Genomic DNA, 23425 nt, shown 5'->3' with positions numbered 1-23425 from the left:
AATTTACAAAACTGGGCCCGGTTTGAGCCTTATATACGGCCCAATTATCTAGAGGAGGGCCTAATATGATTTATCATTCCTAATGCAATTAGGAATGGTTTTAGTCTTCTAGATTCTTCTAGAAGGTTCTTTTCATTCCTAATTCAATTAGCATTGATAAATTGACTTTTGTTGACTTTTCAGAGTTTTAATTAAAATCAAAAAGCATTTTCGAGGAAAAGATACGATTTTATCCTCTAGTACAGCAAACTTATCTAATTTTCAAAAACGCGTCAAAAACAGGAATAGCGCCTGACGCCGGGCATTGGCGCCTGGATCTAGGCCTGGCGCCAGCCATTGGCGCCTAGTGCTAGAGTTCGCGCCTGGCGCCAATGAGCCAGTGCTGGCGCCAGCTCTGTTTCACGTGCGCCAAGTGCTATGTTTTGTAATTTTATCTTTTTGGTTGATTTTCTCTATAAATAGCGCATTAAAAACTCCGTTTTCAATCATCAACAACTAGCTTTTCAATTATATTCACCAACAATCAGTTTTCAATTATATTCACTTACAATAAGTTTTCAACTCTCATTCTCTTCTAATTCATTAATCTCTTTCTCTCTTTTCTAAAATTTCTTTTTCACATACAAAATTCCGCATTCACAAGCACTAGACACACCTAGCCAAGTTCGAAGTTGCCTTCGTCCTAGACGTGAAAGGTTTGATATTTCTGAGGGTTTGGTCCCAAATCTCTATTTCAATTATTTGATTTAATTGTTTTAATTATTATTTTCCTTGAAGTTACTAACGCGTGTATTGTGTTATTAGAAAGAGGTACGAGGCATCAAAGTAAGTGCTTTAATGGTTTTTAATTGATATTATGATGTAGAAATCATGTTTATATTGTTATTATGATATTCCTAGTATCATGTCTAGGGTAATTTTAATGTTAAATATGATTGTTATGATGCTTCCTATTTTCTTTCTAATATTTATGATTGCTAATATCATGTTAGGGCTAAAGCTTTGATTTTTATTTCTTAGTGACATGCTAGGGTTTGTTATTAATCTTGTTAGTATCATGCCTAGGATCTTGCTATTATTATGCTTTAATATTAACAAGGACATGATTATGATTGATTGTTATAATTTAAGATGATTATGAATGTTATTATTATTATTATTATTATTATTATTATTATTATTATTTTGATGATTATTATTTTATTTATGACTATTATTATTATGATTATTATTTTTATTATTATTATCTTGATGATGATTATAATTTTATTGTCATGATATTTATTATTATTATGTTGCTTGATATTTATTTATTGCTTGATCACGCCTTTTATGCATGTTTAAAAGGAATTGGTACTTGTAATCACGCTTAATAAGATAATTAATAATCTTGTTAGGGTTAATGTGATCATAATTCAAGTGATCGCCAATAATAGATTTATTTGTGCATTTATATTCAACCAACATAGATAAATAGGTTTAGGGTTAATCCTATTGATTGCATGTTAATTAAAAAGCGCACATGAATACGATCAGAATAAAGTAGAGGCCTATTATTAGGGCAGGTTCAATCTCTTTTAGGTTGGATTTGTACCTTCATCCCCTAACCCTTATTTGGTTCAAGACCTTATGGAGTTGACGATCTCTTTGATCGTTAAGGGGTGTAACCTTCACCATGTGAACGGTTTACAAGTTCCTAAAACTTGTTGGCGACTCTTTTGCTCTATCTTCTTCCCTTTTCGACGCCACCGGACTTTAGTGTATGATCACAGTGGGGTTCAATCTAGGGGTTAACGTTTGAAATTTATTTCCCACAGTTTTTGGCGACTCCACTAGGGAGGATTTCTATTTTAATTCCTGAATTTGTTTCGGCAATGATTTAGAATGAGTGGATGAGACTCGAAGCGTTCTAAGCATTTCTTGTGCGTAATTTTGATTAACATTATTGTCATATGCATAAAAAAGATGTCATTAGAAAGACCATCCGTAATGAGTTAAAAACATAGGATTTTACACGTAGGAAATTTGAGAAATATCTTTCACAACTAAGACCGAAATATCGCCGCGCGAAACTGGAAAATTTTATCGAGCAAAGAAAGCTGATGAGGCATGTGGGAAGTAGCGCCAGGGGCCAGAGCATTGGCGCTAGCATTTTAACCGTAGCGCTAGACGCCAGCATTGGCGCCAGGCGCTACAGCTAAAAGCTGGCGCCAGTCTCTGATTGCTGGCGTCAACTTCCACCAATACCGAGCCAGAAATATGCGTTCTAATTTCGACCGGTTTTTCGTATTGTTTGCTCGATCCTACTTCCTGATTGAATTTTTTCTCACTTTTCTGAAACCCATATGTGTTCTACATATGGACATAACCCTCTAGGAATTCATGCTCAATCTACCTGATTGAACGCTCTGTGCAACAAAGGGTACATCTGAGATGTTGAATTCACCAAACCATGGAAGCGAGTTTTTTCTAAAACTCGCGGTGTCCCATCCACTCGCGCCAACCCTTCACGGTTAGGCTTCCGCGCGGTGCATCCGGAAAATTAACCATGGACCCTCTATTGACTAAACCATATCCCGAACTTTAGAGAACTAAAGCCACGGTTAGGTTGCGAACTCATTGCATCATATTGTGCCTACTTGACTAATTGTGCATTATTTGTTGTGCATATGATCTATGTTTCTCTTAACCATTTGTTGACTTGTGTTGAGACTAAATAAATTAATGACTTAAAGAACTTTGCCTAATTAATTAATTAGAGTAAATAAAGTCTAATATTTTAATCAGAATTGACCTAGTACGACTTTAGGCATACCCCTTTTGATTAATAACACCGAAAACAATCCCAGATTGAAGCTCCAGCATTGGCGCCAAAGTCCAGACTGTAGCGCCACACTGTGGATTGTGGCGCCTGGCGACAGCTCTGTCGTCTGGCGCCAAGCTGCACAATGTGACGCCAGTTCTATCATTTGGCCGACAATTCGGATTATTGGTCTAGTCGTCACCTGATGTCTAATTAATCAGTTTGCTAATTAATTCGGTTAAGTTTCGCTGTCAATAACACCTTGTCGAGTCATAATTGAGTCTAGTCACATAGTCTAGCCACATGGTCATGACACGAGTCTTAACATGCCACCTACACTCACTAGTCTTGGCACACACTTTGAGTATACGTCACCATGACCATGTCTTAGGTTCATGCATGAGTCGGTCTTTTTCGTCATTTGAGTTGGGGTACATTCTATTCCTAATTCTTCATACCCCTCCATCTACATCATTTTCCTTCACATTCTCTTCCAATCTTTCTTCACTTCCTCCATCTATTGCATGTTGAACAAACTTTGAGTCAAATAATAAACAGTGAATATCCCCAAATTCCTTTTCCACAGTACTTGGTTGAGGAGAGAAGGGCGATTAATCAAGGAGAACCTCTTTATTCAAGTCTCGCTTTTTGATAAACCGATTCGTCAAAAGAGGAATGCTAAAAAGATAATGGCAAGTCAAGAAGAAGTCAATGAGCTTAGGAACCAACTGGTTACCGTGAGTGAGACACTGAAGCTACTCACACTCAAGATCAATGATCCTGTGAAGCAACAAAAAATGAACCTCATGCAAGAGAGTCTAAGCAAGCTATCTAGTGACTATAAATTTCAAGGCATGAGTTCACAAGGGGTCTCGCTGGACAAGGAACTTCTTCCACATAAGTTCAATGCCACTGACATCCCTAAATTCAAGGCAACAGATAACCCTTACTTTCATCTAAGAGCTTTTGAAACCATAATGAGTATTAAGGGTATCGATAAGAAGGGGTATCTTTTGAGACCGTTTGCCAACAATGGTATTTCTCCCTTGACAAAGAGAAAACCTCTTCCTGGGAATCGATAGTAAACGCTTTCACTGATAGGTACAAGTGCAATATTCAAGTTGAAACCGATCATAGACAACTTGAGATGCTAAGACAAAAAGAGAATGAAGGTTTTACTTCTTTCTTTAATAAATGGAGGGAAACTTCCGCCAAGATGATTGAGGTCCCCACCAAAAAGGAGTTTGTGAGGATGTTTATCAAGAATCTCCAAGAAAAGTATCCAAAGCACTTGAAATATCAACACAACTTGAATACTTTCAGAGCCGTCTATGCATCGGTATCGAGATCGAAGACGACCTCTCAAAGCAAAAAGCTACTAACAATAGTAACCACGGTGGCTGGAAAGGAAAGAAGAACGACAATCCTTCTTCTTCCAAAAACGCCCACTCTAGTAATAATGTTAGTACCTTTGACCATAATGGTGTCTTAGCCATGGACAATCAAGGATCTAAAAGGAAACCCAGGCGAGAGTTCACACCCATTGGAATGACCTACGATGCTGCTTTCGATCGTCTATATGATCGAGGATTAATCAAACCTATTGGCCCTACTGAGGATCCAACACCAGAAAATCGGTCTTCGAGATGGAATCCAAACTCCTATTGCAAGTACCATCGAGGAAACGTTCATACCACTAATGAATGCTACAGGTTTCAAAACCTCATTCAAGATCTCATAGAGGCAAATAAGATCCCATTGCCTTCAGCTAGCGAGAAGATTGGGTGATGATGAGACGAATGACGCCAGACAAGAGGCGAGCTTCAACGACAAGATTTCGTGACTTCTTTTTTCTATTTCTTTTTTATTTAATCTTTTCCCAATAAGTCTAGCATAGGCACCTTTTCTTTTCCCTTAGATTAATTTTGTAGATTATTTCTTTTCCCTTTAAAATGAGCATTTATTTCCTTATATATGATCATTTCATTATATTGCAAAAAAAAAAAAAATCCATGTCGAATTAAGCACGAGGTATACCAATGATTTAAGGCACCCCTTGTATCCACATCATATCTCCTTTCACCTTTCAAATTTACAATCCTTTCTTCATAAACCACTTTGAGCCTCGTCTAACGATAGACCTTTTCTTTTTTCAACCTACATCTACCTAACCTTGGGATGGGATGGTGTGCTACTTATGCAATTCTAAAAGGCTTGAGTGATTCCAAAAGATCAAAATAAAGAAGCAAAAGAAAAAAATAAATAAAAGTGTACAAAAGGGTAAGTGTTCCAATGTCTTTGATATGAAAATATCTTTGATAAGAACACGTCTCAGATTGCGTCTCTTATCGAGTGCTCGGTCCCGTGCCTGAGAAACATGAATGCCAAGTGAGTGATAGACCGCATGATCGGGATTGCCCACGCTTATAAAAATAAAATAGATGCTAAAGAAAAAGGTAAAAGAGAGCTAAAACAGAGTAGAAACTCAAGTATAAAAATACAAATATTCAAAAGCGAGGTTGCACACCTTGGGGGCTTATCTAGGGTCTTGAGCCTTTATCCCCTTCTTCTTCAACCTTTAGCCTAACCACGTTACAACCCTTAAAAAGACCTTTTTGAGGTATACAAACACTTGTGTGAGGTTCGGCTAGAGCTACGTTCGGCCTGATTCCTAACGGATACGTAGGCAACCTCACATCGAGGTGCGGCCGTAATAAGCATGCATTCATATTTATAGGGTTGACAATCCCTAACCCGACCCGATAACCCGAACGAATTCGGCCTAAAGTTACTAAGAGAAACCCAAACCCGACCCTATCCGAACCCGAATAACCTAAATTCAATCTGATTTGACCAAATTTCATATTTCGTAATAATATTAAGTTTTACACTATTTTTTATTATTTCTAAGCATAACCCGAAATCGACCCAAAATCTGACCTGAACCCGACCCACTGACCCGAATTGCCACCCCTACATATTTACATTCACACACTTACACCATGATCATATCAAGGGATTTTCTATGCTCATCCCTATTCACTTAGAGCTAGACTTGGGGGCTTGATCCCTACATCATTAGCTTACTTAGCCTAAGAGTCACCACCATTTGACTCTTTTTTCAAATAATATTTTCCCACACGCTTAGCTCTTGCAGCCTAACTTTAGTGTTACTTTCACACACTGCACAGATACATGACCAAATATACTTCCATTAGGAACCCTTTGTCATGAAATCTTAACACAACGTTGAAGCATGCCTTGTCATATCAACATCGTTCATTGATCATAATTGTCATTGCATCACGAAGTATGAAGTGCTTAGCCTCTGTGCCTAAGTTGCCCAAATACTTTCATCATTGAGTCAACAGTTGAGATAGCCTAGGATGGATTAATCCTTGCACCTTGAGAGATAGTATCAAACGACATTTGACTAAGCTCATTCAACATGCATTTGAAAACTTCGATTCTTTTTTTCGCGTCTTTCTTTTTCGGGAGAAAGTCGGTACCCTCCACAACAAAAATGACGGAAAATTTTTGCTTTTTGCATTTTCAAGTCGCACAATCACATTACAATGCACACACTGGTCACTATGCACACATGTGTCATAACACTTTGAGTCGAGTCAACCTCGAGTCAGTCAATCATAGCGAGTCAAGTTTATGCCTCGAGTCGTGTCAAGTCAATGAGTCAAGCAACATTAAACCTTAGGTCAACATTAAGCTCTTTGTTCAGAGGCGCGTGAACATATCCGAAAAAAGGAAGCTCTTTGTTCAGAGACGAGTGAACATCGAAACAGCAGGGTGGCGTTCCCTAGATTGTGGAGAGTTGTCACAAACAACTGAGAATTGTTTTAAGAGAAGCAATCTTCGATAGTATTCCCTTGGACGTGGAATGTTATCATAGCGGAGGAGGATCGTTTCAGGCGAAGCAATCTTCTATATTGGAAGCAGTTACAGGCGTAGCGGTTTTCAAGCGGGATGACATTCTCTAGCTTGTAGGAAGTCATCAAAACAACAGTGAAGCGGCAACAATCGGTTACGTTCAGAGACGTGTGCTCGACGGCGCAAGATATGCGTTTCTTAACTCTTTTATCTGTTTAACTAACGCTAGTTTTGCAGGCATCGACGCTACAAGAATGATTTAGGGTCGTAGAACGTTCTGAATTATTCTCCGTCCCTATTGATACTTTGACTTTCGTTTTCGAAACTTGCGTTTATCCAAACTCAGTCAAAGTGGGGGCTTCTGTAGACACCCATTTGTGTCTCCCCAAACACCAAACCCAGTGATGAGTACCTTTCATGTCGAATCATAATTGAATGAAGCGAAAGTGTGGAAAGTCTAGTGTTGCGGATAGTTAATTTCTTTTCTCTTCTCTCTGTTTTTGAAAACTTATTTTAAGAAAACAGCCAATCCAGTTTGGTTGTTCAATGATATATTATAAGCCCAATTCCGATGAATATTGAGGAAATTATGGCCAATTTACTAAACTGGGCCCGGTTTGAGCCTTATATACGGCCCAATTATCTAGAGGAGGGCCTAATATGATTTATCATTCCTAATGCAATTAGGAATGGTTTTAGTCTTCTAGATTCTTCTAGAAGGTTCTTTTCATTCCTAATTCAATTAGCATTGATAAATTGACTTTTGTTGACTTTTCAGAGTTTTAATTATAATCAAAAAGAATTTTCGAGGAAAAGATACGATTTTATCCACCAGTACAGCAAAATTATCTGAATTTCGAAAACGCGTCAAAAACAGGACTAGCGCCTGACGCCAGGCATTGGCGCCTGGTGCTAGAGTTGGCGCTTGGCGCCAATGAGCCGGTGCTGGCGCCAGCTCTGTTTCACGTGCGCCAAGTGCTATGTTTTGTAATTTTATCTTTTTGGTTGATTTTCTCTATAAGTAGCGTATTAAAAACTCCGTTTTCAATCATCAACAACTAGCTTTTCAATTATATTCACCAACAATCAGTTTTCAATTATATTCACTTACAATAAGTTTTCAACTCTCATTCTCTTCTAATTCATTCATCTCTTTCTCTCTTTTCTAAAATTGCTTTTTCACATACAAAATTCCACATTCACAAGCACTAGACACATCTAGCCAAGTTCGAAGTTGCCTTCTCCCTAGACGTGAAATGTTTGATATTTCTGAGGGTTTGGTCCCAAATCTCTATTTCAATTATTTGATTTAATTGTTTTAATTATTATTTTCCTTGAAGTACTAACGCGTGTATTTTGTTATTAGAAAGAGGTACGAGGCATCAAAGTAAGTGCTTTAATGGTTTTTAATTGATATTATGATGTAGAAATCATGTTTATATTGTTATTAGGATATTCCTAGTATCATGTCTAGGGTAATTTTAATGTTAAATATGATTGTTATGATGCTTCCTATTTTCTTCCTAATATTTATGATTGCTAGTATCATGTTAGGGCTAAAGCTTTGATTTTTATTTCTTAGTGACATGCTAGGGTTTGTTATTAATCTTGTTAGTATCATGCCTAGGATCTTGCTATTATTATGCTTTAATATTAACATGGACATGATTATGATTAATTGTTATAATTTATGATGATTATGAATGTTATTATTATTATTATTTTGATGATTATTATTTTATTTATAACGATTATTATTATGATTATTATTTTTATTATTATTATTATCTTGATGATGATTATAATTTTATTGTCATGATATTTATTATTATTATGTTGCTTGATATTTATTTATTGCTTGATCACGCCTTTTATGCATGTTTAAAAGGAATTGGTACTTGTAATCACGCTTAATAAGATAATTAATAATCTTGTTAGGGTTAATGTGATCATAATTCAAGTGATCGCCAATAATAGATTTATTTGTGCATTTATATTCAACCAACATAGATAAACAGGTTTAGGGTTAATCCTATTGATTGCATGTTAATTAAAAAGCGCACATGAATACGATTAGAATAAAGTAGAGGCCTATTATTAGGGCAGGTTCAATCTCTTTTAGGTTGGATTTGTACCTTCATCCCCTAACCCTTATTTGGTTCTAGACCTTATGGAGTTGACGATCTCTTTGATCGTTAAGGGGTGTAACCTTCACCCTGTGAATGGTTTACAAGTTCCTAAAACTTGTTGGCGACTCTTTTGCTCTATCTTCTTCCTTTTTGGACGCCACCGTACTTTAGTGTATGATCACAGTGGGGTTCAAGCAAGGGGTTAACGCTTGAAATTTATTCCCCACACTAATATATTGTTATATCTGAGAAAAATATATTAATAACTTATGTGACTTGTATAATATCTGACTTTGACTCTTTAATTCTTGATTATAATATTATAATTATTGACAAAAAAAAAACCTATTATATGCAAATTTAAATATACTAATTTTTGACCAACAAGTATTTTACTGGAAAAAAAAAGACAATGCATGAGAAAACAAAATAAAATCAAAGTACATTACTGAAATATACTTGATTTCATATACTATTTCGAAAAATATAATATATAAAAAAAAACCCTAGAATCTTAATCATCTTCTTGAGATTTTAAACTTGTTTTTTCTTTTGATCTTCTTTTTCTTCTTCCTGTTTCTTCTTTTGTTGATCGTCTTCTTTCTTTTTTTTGTTTTGTTCTTCCTGGAATTTTTCTTCAACCCTCTTTCTCTTCCCCAGTTCTTCGATTTCGTTCTTCTCAACTTTTTTATACAACTTCATCAACCCATTCTTCACTCTATCTCTTCTCTCAAGTAGATCATTTAATCTCTTTTCAAAGTTATCAAAAACATTTTCTTCTGGATCGTTTGATGAAGTAGAAGACTGAGAATTGTTTACCATATTTGAGGAATAAACAAAAAGAGTATGTTTTAGGAGAGAGAATATACAGAAACACAAACATGCAAAATGTATGACCAATTCTTGGTTTTATAGACAAATATAAGAGATTAAAAAAATATTTTACTTTTAGAATAATTTTCTACGAATAATTCTTATTCTTACATTTTTGTCATCTTTATCCAAAAGTCTAGGTAAATATCTTTATGTTAAATATCTTTATCCAAATCACAAAGTACTGAAAGCAACTCTAAGTAAAATCAAACACTAGTAAAACAATTTTTGCTTGATATAAGTTATCTAATATATGAACAAAATGTGCTAATTTCTGTATTAAAAAATGTTTTCCCTAAAGAAAAATACTACAATACTTGATTTATTTTATCTAATATCTGACTAAACCACTTTAATTCCTGACTAATAAATTGTTATGCTTGACAAAAATAGATTAATAACTGACGTGAGTTATATAATATCTAACTTTGACTCTTTAATACCTGAAAAAAACTTATTAATTACTGCCATTATATATCTAATATCTTACTATAAAATGAAATTATTTGATTTATATGTTGTCTAATTAATGACTATAACTTTGCTAATTCCTAATAAATATCATGTAATTCCTAATAAATATAATCTAAAAACTGATAAAAATAAATCAAATTGTTCTATAATTGTTGAAGAAAATAAATATATAATTGACATTATTTGTTTAATATGTGATTAAAACACTTTAATTCCTGACTAATAAATTGTTATGCCTGACAAAAATAGATTAATAACTGACTTGAGTTATATAATATCTAACTTTGACTCTTTAATACCTGACAAAAATTTATTAATTACTGCCATTATTTATCTAATATCTGACTATAAAATGAAATATTTGAATATCACTTAATTCCTTATGAATATCATGTAATTTCTGATCAAAATAATATAAAAACTGAAGAAAATAATCAAATTGTCCTATAATTGTTGCAGGTGTATCCAAATTCAAGACATAGATTGTGTCTATGGCATTTACAAAAGAATTTTGTATCACACTTTGGAACTTTAAAAAACAACCCTGAATTCAAGAATATGTTTCACAAGTTCTTATTAAATGGCTGTGATTCAGAATCAGAATTCGAAGATGTCTGGAACAAGATGGTTCAAAAACATGGATTAGAAAAAAAAGAGTGGTTTGATAGGTTGTTCGGGCTACGAGAAAAATGGTGCACTGCTTTGAGCAAGGATATTTTCTCTGCGGGAATCCTTTCATCTCAAAGAGTAGAAGTAACAAACAGAGCAATTTCATTTAAGGCCAACAGAACCACTAAACTTTTGGAGTTCTTTCATATATTTGAAGCTACTGTGAGAAGATGGAAAAGCACTGAAAAGAGTGACAACTTCAGATGTATACTGAGAAACCAAAAACAACAACAAAAATCTTAAAACATGCTGCTGAAGTTTATACTCTGAACTTATACAAGGATTTTAAGTTGGAATTTGACACCAGCCTAGGAGCATATGCAAAGGAAAAGCCAACTTCAATGCAATACGTCAAATTCTTTGATGTTTCTCTTGATGAAGATTATATGCACACCTATCAAGTCATATATCACTGTCAAAACAATGAATTTATGTGTTCTTGTATGTGCTTCACAGAGACCGGATTGCTATGCTTTCACATTCTCAAGATAATGCAAATGTACAGCATACATGCTATACCAGAGAGATACATTCTGAAACGCTGGACAAAGCTTGCTAAATCAATGATATGGGATGAGAATGAATCAGGTACATACATACTTTGTTATTTTAAAATTTATTATTTGTTAATTAAATATAAAATAAAAGTATTATTACTCCTAATTATAAAAACTTATTCCTGACAAATATTATATTATTCCCGACGAATCTTTTCCTTTTTCTGAAACAAATATTGTTAAAATCTGATAAAACAATTTAATTATGACAAACATAATTTTATACCTGCTATAAATATTATTATTTTTTATTAATATAAACTTATTTATTACAAACTTATTATAAACTTATTAATATAATATTTACAAATAAACTTATACATTAATACCATTTTCTGCTTCAGTAGGAACCCTCTCATTACCATCAAGACAAAAAACTCTAATGTAAAAATTTGAATCATTATCATGATAAATATCCAGTCTTTCTCCTTCAACAATATTATTTGATGATACAAAGCTTGTCCAACCATCATCAATTAAACAACCACCACAGGTTCCTGTATTTTGTGGTACGTTTAACACTCTAACCTCCCAAAATCTTCCATTATTTCCACGATAGACTCTAACGGGACCTGTGAATCTTAACAGAAAACTTTTCCAATCTGCAGGAAGTGGCTGAAAAAAAACACAAAATAGAATTAAAACATTAAATATTTACTAAGATACAAAACAAAAAAATAAGTATAAAGCTAAATGTTTTTACCAAACTAAGCCGATAAAATGATCTGAACTTAACAGAACATTTTGCCAAATTTTCGAAGAAATCAGCCATTGTCTTCAAAATTGTACAAAAGAAAAAATAGGACTCAACCTTATATAAAAACAATAGAGGTTTTTAATTTAAGGTTTTTAATAGAAAAGCTTGATTTAAACAACCTTTAAATAGAAAATATGTTATGCATGAACAACAATAATTGACATGTAATTTAACAGAAGAAATTATGACTTTTGTCTGTTTTTTATGACTTTTTCATGATGGAATAAATTACCATGAAATTATATGACTTCTTCAGTTTTATCTTATTAGTATGACTTTTTGATAATGCAATTAAATACTTTTTCAGTTTTTTAAAGATATTTATGACTTTTTGAAGTTGCAATTAAATACTTTTTCAGTTTTATATAACTTTATTTTGATTAAGTCAAATTTGTATAACTTTTTTATCATAAAATATATTATATTTTCATATTTTATAACTTTTTATGATACATGAACACTTATGACTCAAGGGGAAAACAAAATTGTTTTTACTGAAAAATTTAACATTATTCCTGACATTTAGATTCTTATTTCTGATTATACATATCTTATTCATACTTATACGTATCTTATTCCTGATATTGTAATCTTATTCCTGATATAGATATATTGTTATGTCTGACAATAAAGATATTATTCCCGATATAGATATATTTATTCCTGACCTATATTATTTTATGACAAATGTAATAATTTTTTTTTTTTATTTTATTTTTTTGTTAGGAAATGCAACTACAGATCATTCATTAATAAACAATCCTTGGAGGCAATCAATAACAAAGAATTTCTACAACCTTGTAAGTATATGTCAAGGGAATGAAGAAGCAACAAAATTATGTGACGATGCTTTGGAACAAATGTACAAATCTGTAAGAAAAGTGTTCCAAACAAATGAAGAAAAAATTCGTGAGCTTGATGAAGAACAAGAGAGAAGGAATGCTGTAAAAGATCCAAAACGACCAAAAACAAAAGGAAGGCCAAAGAAAAACAAAAGAATTAGAGGGCATTTTGAAAGAAGAAGAACAACAACTAGAGATCCAAATGAGTTTAGTACCAAAACTCCAAATCCACAACTCATTTAATATTGAGACATTCATCAAATAATTTTTATTCATTAAAAATATTTGTAAAAAATATTATTTTTAATTCTAGTATATTTTGATTTAATATTTTAGATTTATAATCAAAATTAAGTTTTGATAATTTTTATTATTCCTGACAGAATTAATCAAATTTCTGAAGAAAATAATTCTACTCCTGTCTAACATGTTTTATTTCCTGATAAACATCACTCATTTCTTAAATATAATTTCTGAACATAGTAATGATATTACTGACTAATATGATTTATTCCCTGATAATATTCTCTCATTCCTTGAATATTATCTCCTAACTGAGTTTTGTTTTTCTTGATAAAAATAAACTAACTTATGCAAAAACACGCATGTACACCTGATTGATAATATTAAGGAAAAGCAAAATATATACATATATAAATAACTTTATAAACAAAGTTTATCAACAAAAACAAACCTAATTAACTACAAAAAGGTAATATATATACAAAATAAAATTATCTAATTTTGGTCTATATTCTGCTGTTTTTCCATTTCCTGTAGTTTCTTCTGCTCCAACTTGTATCTCCTATCTTTTTCTTTCTATATAGCTTCTACATTCTTTTTATATTGAGCCTCAAGTTTCTTCCTTGCAGGCTGAGCTTTTAAAATTTTGTCTTTGTTAATAGAAAATTCAATGCAAGAATTCCATAATTGCTTGCGCAAAAAATTGTCTTCTCTATTAACCAAATTATATGCTATTTTGCATCTATACAACTTCCGATTTTGTTTCTGCAAATTTATACAAAAATAAAGAAATAAAAACACTAAAAAATAATTAGTTTAAATAACAAAAAATATCAAGACAGAAAAACACTTACACTTTTTAAATCAACAAGTCCTCCAACAAATCCATTGTATTTTTGCATACACCACTAGTAGAAAAATTGAAAAAAGGCACCGTTCAATGGCCACCGGTTTTTTAAAACCGATGGCTTAATAAATGGGCGGGATGAGGCAAAACCACATTGCCACCGGTTCAAAGAAACCAGTGGCAATAATGATAAAGGCCACCGGTTTTGAACCGGTGGCAATAACCAATTATATAAAAAAAAAACAGTCGCGCCTTTCCCTCTTTTCTTCCTTCTCTTTCCTCTTTCTTTTTCCTGTTTCATTCATTCACAAATGCACTCAGCTCTCTAAGTTCACTCTCCAACGAACCCTACTACCACAAAGCCACAGCCACCGCCACCGCACCACCCTCCACCACCTTTGCGCACCCCCTCCACCACCTGTTCGCACCAATTTCGCGGCCCTCCACTTATCAGAAGCTAGTAGCAAGAAGCAGCGACCTCAGCTCCATCGAGACAGCAGCCCAGCTCGCCCTCGCCGCCGCGCCACTGTGCCACGCCGCTGCTCCACACTGGGGTCCCTCCACCACCGACCATCTCTTCTCCCTTTCCACCTCCACCTAGGGTTAGTTTTAATTTATTTTGCATTTTGAACAATGTTTAGGCAAATTAAATTTTAAGTTTTGAATATAGTTTACCCTAATTTTTCTGAATTTTAGGTTGTTTTATTTGAATGCCTTTAAGTTTTGTATGCCGGAAACAAGATGAGACGATTAGTCATATAGGTGCACATTGATGAACTTTGGTTTGTGGCCTTTCCAAAATTCATGGTGGTTTTATTTGGATTGGAAAGGAGAATATTGTGAGGATAAAGACTGATGCTTGGTCATCTTGATATAACCCATGGTTTTTAAGTCCACGGATCTGCAACAATTGTTGTATCAGACAATTTTGTCAATTTCTGGAACTAATTTTACCTGAGTTACAATGACCCTTTTATGTATTGGTCAATACAAAGCCACAAAGCCAATTTGGGTTGTACGCCCTGTTAAAAAAAATTCAAAAAAAAAATAAAAAAAAAAAGAAGATGCATCAACTGTAACCTTTTATGACCTTGTTACTTATTTGAATTTTCATAAGTTTTAACGGGTAATTTTTATTAAATTAGAGATTATTAGTAACCTTGTTACTTAATTAGGTGAATTTTGGTAGTATGTTTTAATGTGTAATTATTAATTGGTATGTTTTAATGTGTAATTTTAGGTTGTTTTATAGTTCTTGACAAAATTACTAACTTTTATTTTGTTGTTTTATTTTTTATTTTTGTAGATTCATATGTAGTGAAGCACAAGTTTATTAGTTATTCAAGTGGGAAGTTCGAGACATTACATCCATTATACTTGCTATATTGGTATGAACTATAAACTTTATGGAGCTAAATATATTTCTTTCTATTTATCTATTTGATAAAAGTTTGTTCATGATATTACAAGTTGTGTCTTGTTTAATAATAAATAATTACAATAATATGTTGAATGTTTGCATCATCATATGCCTAGATACCCGTTCAAGGCTTTCTCATTAGGAGAAAGTCTTGAATAGTCCCCGGTTGGGACTGTTCTTGAATGTTTACTCTCACTTAGGTGGTGAATGTATGTCTTTTTTTTCGATTTTAAGGAACATCTTGGTTGTCCATTTCTTCTCCATGTTCTCTGGGTACATATGTGGGTAAGTAATTATCTACATCTTGTACTTGGAGAACTGGGGGGAAGTGCTGTCGGATTTTCCTTAAAATTGGAAAATTGACATACATTCACTAGTGAGAGTAGACATTCAAGGATGGATTAGGTTGGAGTGATAAGGACACTTTGGAAACATGCATTTGTTCACTATATGAATGGTATATTCACGATGTGTACTTGAAGTTGATTTACATAAGATATGTAGCAATTGTACATTATTGATAATATGTTGCTATATATGTTTAGAGACACTTTACTAAATGGGAAAGGATCGTGGTTGGATGTATGGTAGACGTGATACAATGGATTTTTGGAATGGGGTTCAAGAGTTTTTCGAGACGGCTTTATCTTATCAGTGCAAAATTGGTGAGGAAGGCCTATACTGTCCTTGTGTTGATTGTAATAATGTGAAGGTGGTCAATAGCGTTGAAATCATTAGAGATCATGTACTTTGTCGTGGGTTTAGACTTAAATACCATGTGTGGATTTGGCATGGTGAAAGTGGAGAGTATAGTGAGGATCTTCATGGGAATGATGTGCATGATAAAAGCAATGAGATTCATGTGGACGAGGAATGGGAGAATGATGAATATGTTATTGATAGTGGTGAGGATGGAGTTGAGGATCATCCAGTGGATGAGGTCGAGGATAATGAAGTGGATGAGATGTTGCATAATGTCAGAGGAGATGTGTTTGAATTACTATCGGAGGCTTCCAAAAAGCCTTTGTACCCTGGGTGCAAAAAATACTCCAAACTTTCTGCCGTGCTAGCACTTTTTAACATTAAGTCGAAGCATGGGTGGACGGACGTTAGTTTTACTTCTTTGTTGACCGCATTAAGTGAGATGTTGCCTGATGGGAATGAAATTCCTACGTCTTACTATTATGCAAAGAAGCTTATGTGTCCATTTGGTTTAGAGTATAAGAAGATACATGCCTGTCCTAATGATTGTATTTTGTATCGTAATGAGAATGAACAATTAGAGGAGTGTCCACGATGCAAGCAATCGCGCTACAAGAGCATTAGTTGCAATCCTGGTACGAAGGGACCTCCTGCTAAGGTGTTGTGGTATCTTCCGATTATTCCAAGGTTTAAGCGTCTATTCTCAACACCAAAAGACGCTAAAAACTTGAGGTGGCATGCCGAGGGAAGGAAGAAAAACAGAATGCTGAAGCATCCGGCTGACTCCCCGCAATGGAAGAACATTGATTTGAAGTTCTGGAGTTTGGTAATGAAGTCAGAAATTTAAGACTTGGGTTGTGCACAGACGAGATGAATCCATTTGGCACTCTTAGTACCCAACACAGCACTTGGCCGGTTCTTTTAGTGATCTACCATTTGCCTCCTTGGTTATATATATGAAACGGAAGTATATAATGCTTTCATTGCTAATAATGGGGCCTAGGCAACCTGGAAATGACATAGATGTTTACCTTACGCTACTAATTGACGATTTGAGAAATATGTGGGACGAAGGGGTTTCTTGTTTTGATGCTCATAAGAACGAGGTGTTCACATTGCGTGCAACCCTTATGTGGACCATGAATGACTTCCCTGCATATGGCAACCTGTGTGGGTACAAGGTTAAAGGGAAAAAAGCATGCCCCATATGTATTGATGAAACATCAAGCATATACCTTAAGAATTCTCACAAAGATGTGTATATAAGGACTCGAAGGTTCCTTAGGCGTGATCACCCGTATCGTAGGCAAAAAAAGGCTTTCTATGGGACAGTGGAAGAGGAGACTGCGCCTAGGCCATTGACCGGTGTTGAGGTTTATGCTCGAGTTAAGGGTATACGAACAGTGTTTGGAAAATCTGAAAAAGCTCCGGTCTCAACAGCTCTTTTCAAAAAAGAATCAATTTTGTGGAAGCTTCCGTACTGGAAAGAACATGATGTTAGGCACTGTCTAGATGTGATACATATAGAGAAGAATGTGTGTGATGCTCTTGTGGGAACACTTTTTAATATTTCAGGCAAAACAAAGGATGGAAAGGGTGTACGGTTAGATTTGGAAGAGATCGGGATTCCTCCGGAATGGTGGCCTCAAGACAAGGTTACAAAGGGGAAGGAAAGAAAGGGAAAGGAACCGGAACAAGAAACTGTAAATGGTTCGAAAAAATGAAAGGGGAAGATCAAGGGAAAGGGAAAGGCCGCGGATGCTTCAAAGAGTAGAGATGAGGGTAAAGGCAAGCTTGAGAAGAAGTATTTACCACCGGCTTGCTACACATTGTCAAGGGTAGAAAAGCGGATGTTTTGTGCATGTCTTTACGGCATTAAGGTTCCATCTGGGTACGCATCTAACATGAAAAGATTTGTATCCTTAAGTGGAGAACTGAAGCTGACAAGTATGAAATCCCATGATTGTCACATGTTGATGCAAGTATTTCTACCGATTGCAATACGTGGTATTTTACCGAAGCACGTGAGAGAAGCTATTACAAGCCTATGTTCGTTTTTCAATACAATATGCAGCAAAGTGCTTGATCCTTTTACACTTTATGCTTTGCAAACGGATGTAGTTGTGACTTTGTGCAAATTTGAGATGTATTTCCCACCCTCCTTTTTTGACATAATGGTGCATCTCATTCTTCATTTGGTGCGCGAGATTAAGTTATGCGGTCCAGTTTTCTTGAGGTGGTGCTATCCTTTTGAAAGACACATGGGCACATTGCAAGATAAAGTAAGGAATCCGGCTCATCCGGAAGGAAGCATGATTCAAGGGACCGTGAGTGAGAAGATTGGTAATTTTGTGGCCGGCTATTTAGCCGTTGATGAACCTATTGGTCTTCCTGCTTCTCGACATGAAGGGAGACTGGATGGTCATGGCACAATTGGGTCGAAACGAATGTCACCGGATCGAGATCAGTTCTTACAAGCACACCTTTATGTGTTGCACCATGTTGCTGATGTTCACTCATATTTAGATGAGCACATGGATAGTTTGCGTGATGAATTTCCATCGAAAGGTGAAAGGGCACTAATGCAGTTGCATAATAAGAGGTTTGTGAGTTGGTTTAGTAAACGAGTGATGAGTCGCTTGGATGATAGTGTCACCGATACAGTAAGGTGGCTTGCTTATGGTCCTAGGGATGATGTTCGCTCATTTGAGGGATATGACATCAATGGGTACACTTTTTGGACAGAGGGTCGGGATTTGAAATCTACGTCAACCCAAAACAATGGAGTAATGCTTATGGCATCGTCAAGGGAGTTTGCAAGTTCTAAGGATAAATCACCTGTCGATGCAAAATTGTCATACTACGGTCGAATTCAAGAAATATGGGAGCTTGATTATTGTAACTTCACGGTTGCTCTTTTCAAATGTAAGTGGGTTGATAATATCAGGCGTAATGTCAAGTATGATGACTTTACTCTTGTAGATCTTGGGCACTTGAATGATAGTGCGGAACCGTTCATCCTAGCTTCTCAAGCTAAGCAAGTGTTCTATGTAACTGACCCAGTCGATTCAAGATGGTCCATTGTGCTAGCTGGGAAAAAGAAGAATCCTAGGCATTGGAGATACTGAAGATGAGGAAGAATACGATGCATTTAATGATTCAGAACCTTTCACTGTTCCTAGACCTATTGCATCAAATGACATAGACGACCAGACATGTTATATGCTGTCAGACCACAATGAAGGAATATTAGAATGAGGTACTATACCATTTAATTTGAAATTGTAAGCAATTAAAAGTATTATTAAATTTAATCAGAAGTTAGGTAATTTTATGAATAGTTGGAGGGAAAATGTATGATATTGTTATCTTAGTTGCTAAATTTTCACAAATTCTTGTTAATGAATGAAGTATATCTCAAAATTGACATATTATGATAGAATTTAATTTTTTTAGTGTTAACGGTACTAGAAATTAACAAGTTACGTCAATATGCATCAAAAATGATAGAATTTAATATTTTATATACTAACATGTATTATGACCTATATGTCAACATTTTTATCTCTTATGGACCTAATATCGTGTTATGTTTGTAATGACAGGTGTTTAAAACTCATGGAGGACGATTATGACCCACTAGTAGAGGATTTGGAGGATGATGATGATGGCTATGAGGATGAGGATGAGGATAAGGACGAGCCATATGATGTCAACAAGGAGACTAATTTGGGTGAGCCAGAAGATCAGGAACAAGATGCTTTTGAGCGCAGGCTTGATGAATTTGAAATTTTAGCTGAACGCGCGCCTGCTATTGATTCTACAATTGTTGAGATTGTTGGTGAGAACACTACTCCTCAAACTCAAAGCCAAGGAAAGGAGCAATTGAACACAGGTGGTGGAGTGGGGGTAAAGGCACCAGCTAAGAGAAATGGTAGGGGTCCGACAACAAGTTTTAAGAAGCCATCCGGTCCCATGGTGTTGGAGTATGACAAAAGACATCCGAGACAGAAGCCAACGGGGGCACTTAAGTGACACTGATTCCAACGGGAAGCCAACGGGAGCACTTAAGTGACACTAATTCCCCTAGTAAAGTTGGGTGGTTATGCCCCGAACAGACATCCGAGACTAGAATCTTACACAACTCCCCCGAGGTGATGTATTATGTTAATCATAATATTCGGGAATCAATGCGTGCGGGAGAAAAGTTCATATTCGCCCCATGTTATGAGGAGTACGTTTAACCATGTGTAATTCAATTCTTTCTACATTTGAATTATTTGTTGTAACCTAATTATTGATTTGTTTGTGTATTGTGAATTTATGTAGGTTTCATTGGTTCCTCATGGTGATTTGTCCTGCTAATAACACAATCTTTCACCTTGATTCAGCTCGATCAACAAAGAAGTACCTCGTGATGTCTGTACTACAAAAGTAAATATAGCTACCTAGTGTTGATTATCTTAACCTAACTCATTTAGTAGTCAAACTAATCAAATTTGAATTTACTTTCCTATAGTATTATGAAGAAGATACATGGTCGTGCTCCACGGGGTCCTACATGGAAATCACCTATGGTAATGCCACATCATATTGTGATTATCTTAATAAACATTGCTAAAACAATTGTGGGTTTTACGTGACGTTTGATTCATTTGATTTGTTCCTATTCTAGTGCCCACAACAAGATAATGGAGTTGATTGTGGATTATACGTGATGAGATTCATGCTTGACATAGCGACTCATTGTTCCAACACCATACATCTTGATGAGGTACGACCTTAAACTTAGTAAAAATGCTCTTTTTCTGTGATTTCAAGGCTTAGCCACCTATAACTAAGTATAATTGACATGTTATGAGAAAGAACTTGGTCATTTGTTTAAAAATGTAGAAAATGGGCAAGTAGAAGTCAAATAGGCCTTATTTTGGCTATTTTGGATGAAAATGCGACCTTAAACTTAGTAAAATGCCCTTTTTCTGTGATTTCAAGGCTTAGCCACCTATAACTAAGTATAATTGACATGTTATGAGAAAGAACTTGGTCATTTGTTTAAAAATGTAGAAAATGGGCAAGTAGAAGTCAAATAGGCCTTATTTTGGCTATTTTGGATGAAAATGCGACCTTAAACTTAGTAAAATGCCCTTTTTCTGTGATTTCAAGGCTTAGCCACCTATAACTAAGTATAATTGACATGTTATGAGAAAGAACTTGGTCATTTGTTTAAAAATGTAGAAAATGGGCAAGTAGAAGTCAAATAGGCCTTATTTTGGCTATTTTGGATGAAAATGCGACCTTAAACTTAGTAAAATGCCCTTTTTCTGTGATTTTAAGGCTTAGCCACCTATAACTAAGTATAATTGACATGTTATGAGAAAGAACTTGGTCATTTGTTTAAAAATGTAGAAAATGGGCAAGTAGAAGTCAAATAGGCCTTATTTTGGCTATTTTGGATGAAAATGTGACCTTAAACTTAGTAAAATGCCCTTTTTCTGTGATTTCAAGGCTTAGCCACCTATAACTAAGTATAATTGACATTTTATGAGAAAGAACTTGGTCATTTGTTTAAAAATGTAGAAAATGGGCAAGTAGAAGTCAAATAGGCCTTTTTAGGCTATTTTGGATGAAAATGCGACCTTAAACTTAGTAAAATGCCCTTTTTCTGTGATTTCAAGGCTTAGCCACCTATAACTAAGTATAATTGACATGTTATGAGAAATAACTTGGTCATTTGTTTAAAAATGTAGAAAATGGGCAAGTAGAAGTCAAATAGGCCTTTTTAGGCTATTTTGGATGAAAATGCGACCTTAAACTTAGTAAAATGCCCTTTTTCTGTGATTTCAAGGCTTAGCCACCTATAACTAAGTATAATTGACATGTTATGAGAAATAACTTGGTCATTTGTTTAAAAATGTAGAAAATGGGCAAGTAGAAGTCAAATAGGCCTTTTTAGGCTATTTTGGATGAAAATGCGACCTTAAACTTAGTAAAATGCCCTTTTTCTATGATTTCAAGGCTTAGCCACCTATAAATAAGTATAATTGACATGTTATGAGAAAGAACTTGGTCATTTGTTTAAAAATGTAGAAAATGGGCAAGTAGAAGTCAAATAGGCCTTATTTTGGCTATTTTGGATGAAAATGCGACCTTAAACTTAGTAAAATGCCATTTTTCTGTGATTTCAAGGCTTAGCCACCTATAACTAAGTATAATTGACATGTTATGAGAAAGAACTTGGTCATTTATTTAAAAATGTAGAAAATGGACAAGTAGAAGTCAAATAGGCCTTATTTTGGCTATTTTGGATGAAAATGCGACTGTTTTTAATTTTCCCAAATATTTAATTTTTTTACATATTAATTTAATTTATTCTAACATAATTTATATATATTCCAAGTTTTGCAAGGTGCAAAAGGGAGATCCGTTAACAAGCAAGGAGCTTAATGAAGTTCGAGACATGTTGGCATCTTTCATCACCTTCAATTTGTAAATGTGGCATCATTTTGAATTTATACTTTGTTAATTATTAACTTTTAAACTACAATATTGACTAGTTATTAGTATTGTTTGTATTTATTTATATATCACACTTTATTTAATTTGTTGTATTGCATTTGGTTTTTAATTATAAAAGTCTAAATATATATTTTTAATTCTTGTTATGTTTATTAATAATAATTATATTATGGAAGAATTTATAGCAATAATATGGCAGAATATTATAGCAGGATCAATTGCAGGAATAATTGCAGGCAAAAAAAAAATTAGATCCTTTTATTGCCACCGGTTTACCGGTTCAAACCGGTGGCAATAGTCAGCCTTCAGCAGCAAAAAAAAACGCGCCATTTTTTATTGCCACCGGTTAACCGGTGGCCATAATTATTATTACCACCGGTTAATCGATGACCATGAAGATTATTGCCACCGGTTTTGAACCGGTGGCCATGCGACGCTTTATTGCCACCCCCCAAATGACCACCGGTTCAAAACCGGTGGCAATGGGGGGTTTTCAACCGGTGGCCATTAGCAATTTTCGCCTAGTGCACATTAATGCAAAAAGCCCACAATCATAATTTTCGGTGCTAGTTTTCCTAGTAAAAACTGGAGTATTCCATGACAAGTCAGGAACTATTTCCGCTAAAGGATCTCCTTTACTTTGCAAAAAACGATGAACAGCTCTGATCTGTAAATATAAATATAAATATATATATTTATATATATAAA

At 34.7% G+C, this 23425-nt stretch overlaps 1 protein-coding gene across 1 annotated transcript; it reads left to right on the top strand.

Moving 5' to 3' along the window:
* Positions 1–20514: 20514 nt before the first annotated feature.
* LOC110702385 lies at positions 20515–22836 on the top strand. Its single transcript, XM_021880087.1, has 4 exons — positions 20515–20635; positions 20721–20778; positions 20877–20975; positions 22599–22836. The coding sequence occupies exons 1-4, from the start codon at positions 20547–20549 to the stop codon at positions 22689–22691; spliced, it is 339 nt and encodes a 112-aa protein (XP_021735779.1). The 5' UTR covers positions 20515–20546; the 3' UTR covers positions 22692–22836.
* The last annotated feature ends 589 nt before the right edge of the window (positions 22837–23425 follow it).

Source organism: Chenopodium quinoa, unplaced genomic scaffold (genome assembly GCF_001683475.1).
Source record: "Chenopodium quinoa cultivar QQ74 unplaced genomic scaffold, ASM168347v1, whole genome shotgun sequence".
Taxonomy (NCBI): Eukaryota; Viridiplantae; Streptophyta; class Magnoliopsida; order Caryophyllales; family Amaranthaceae; genus Chenopodium; species Chenopodium quinoa.
This window is presented reverse-complemented; position numbering and strand designations above follow the sequence as displayed.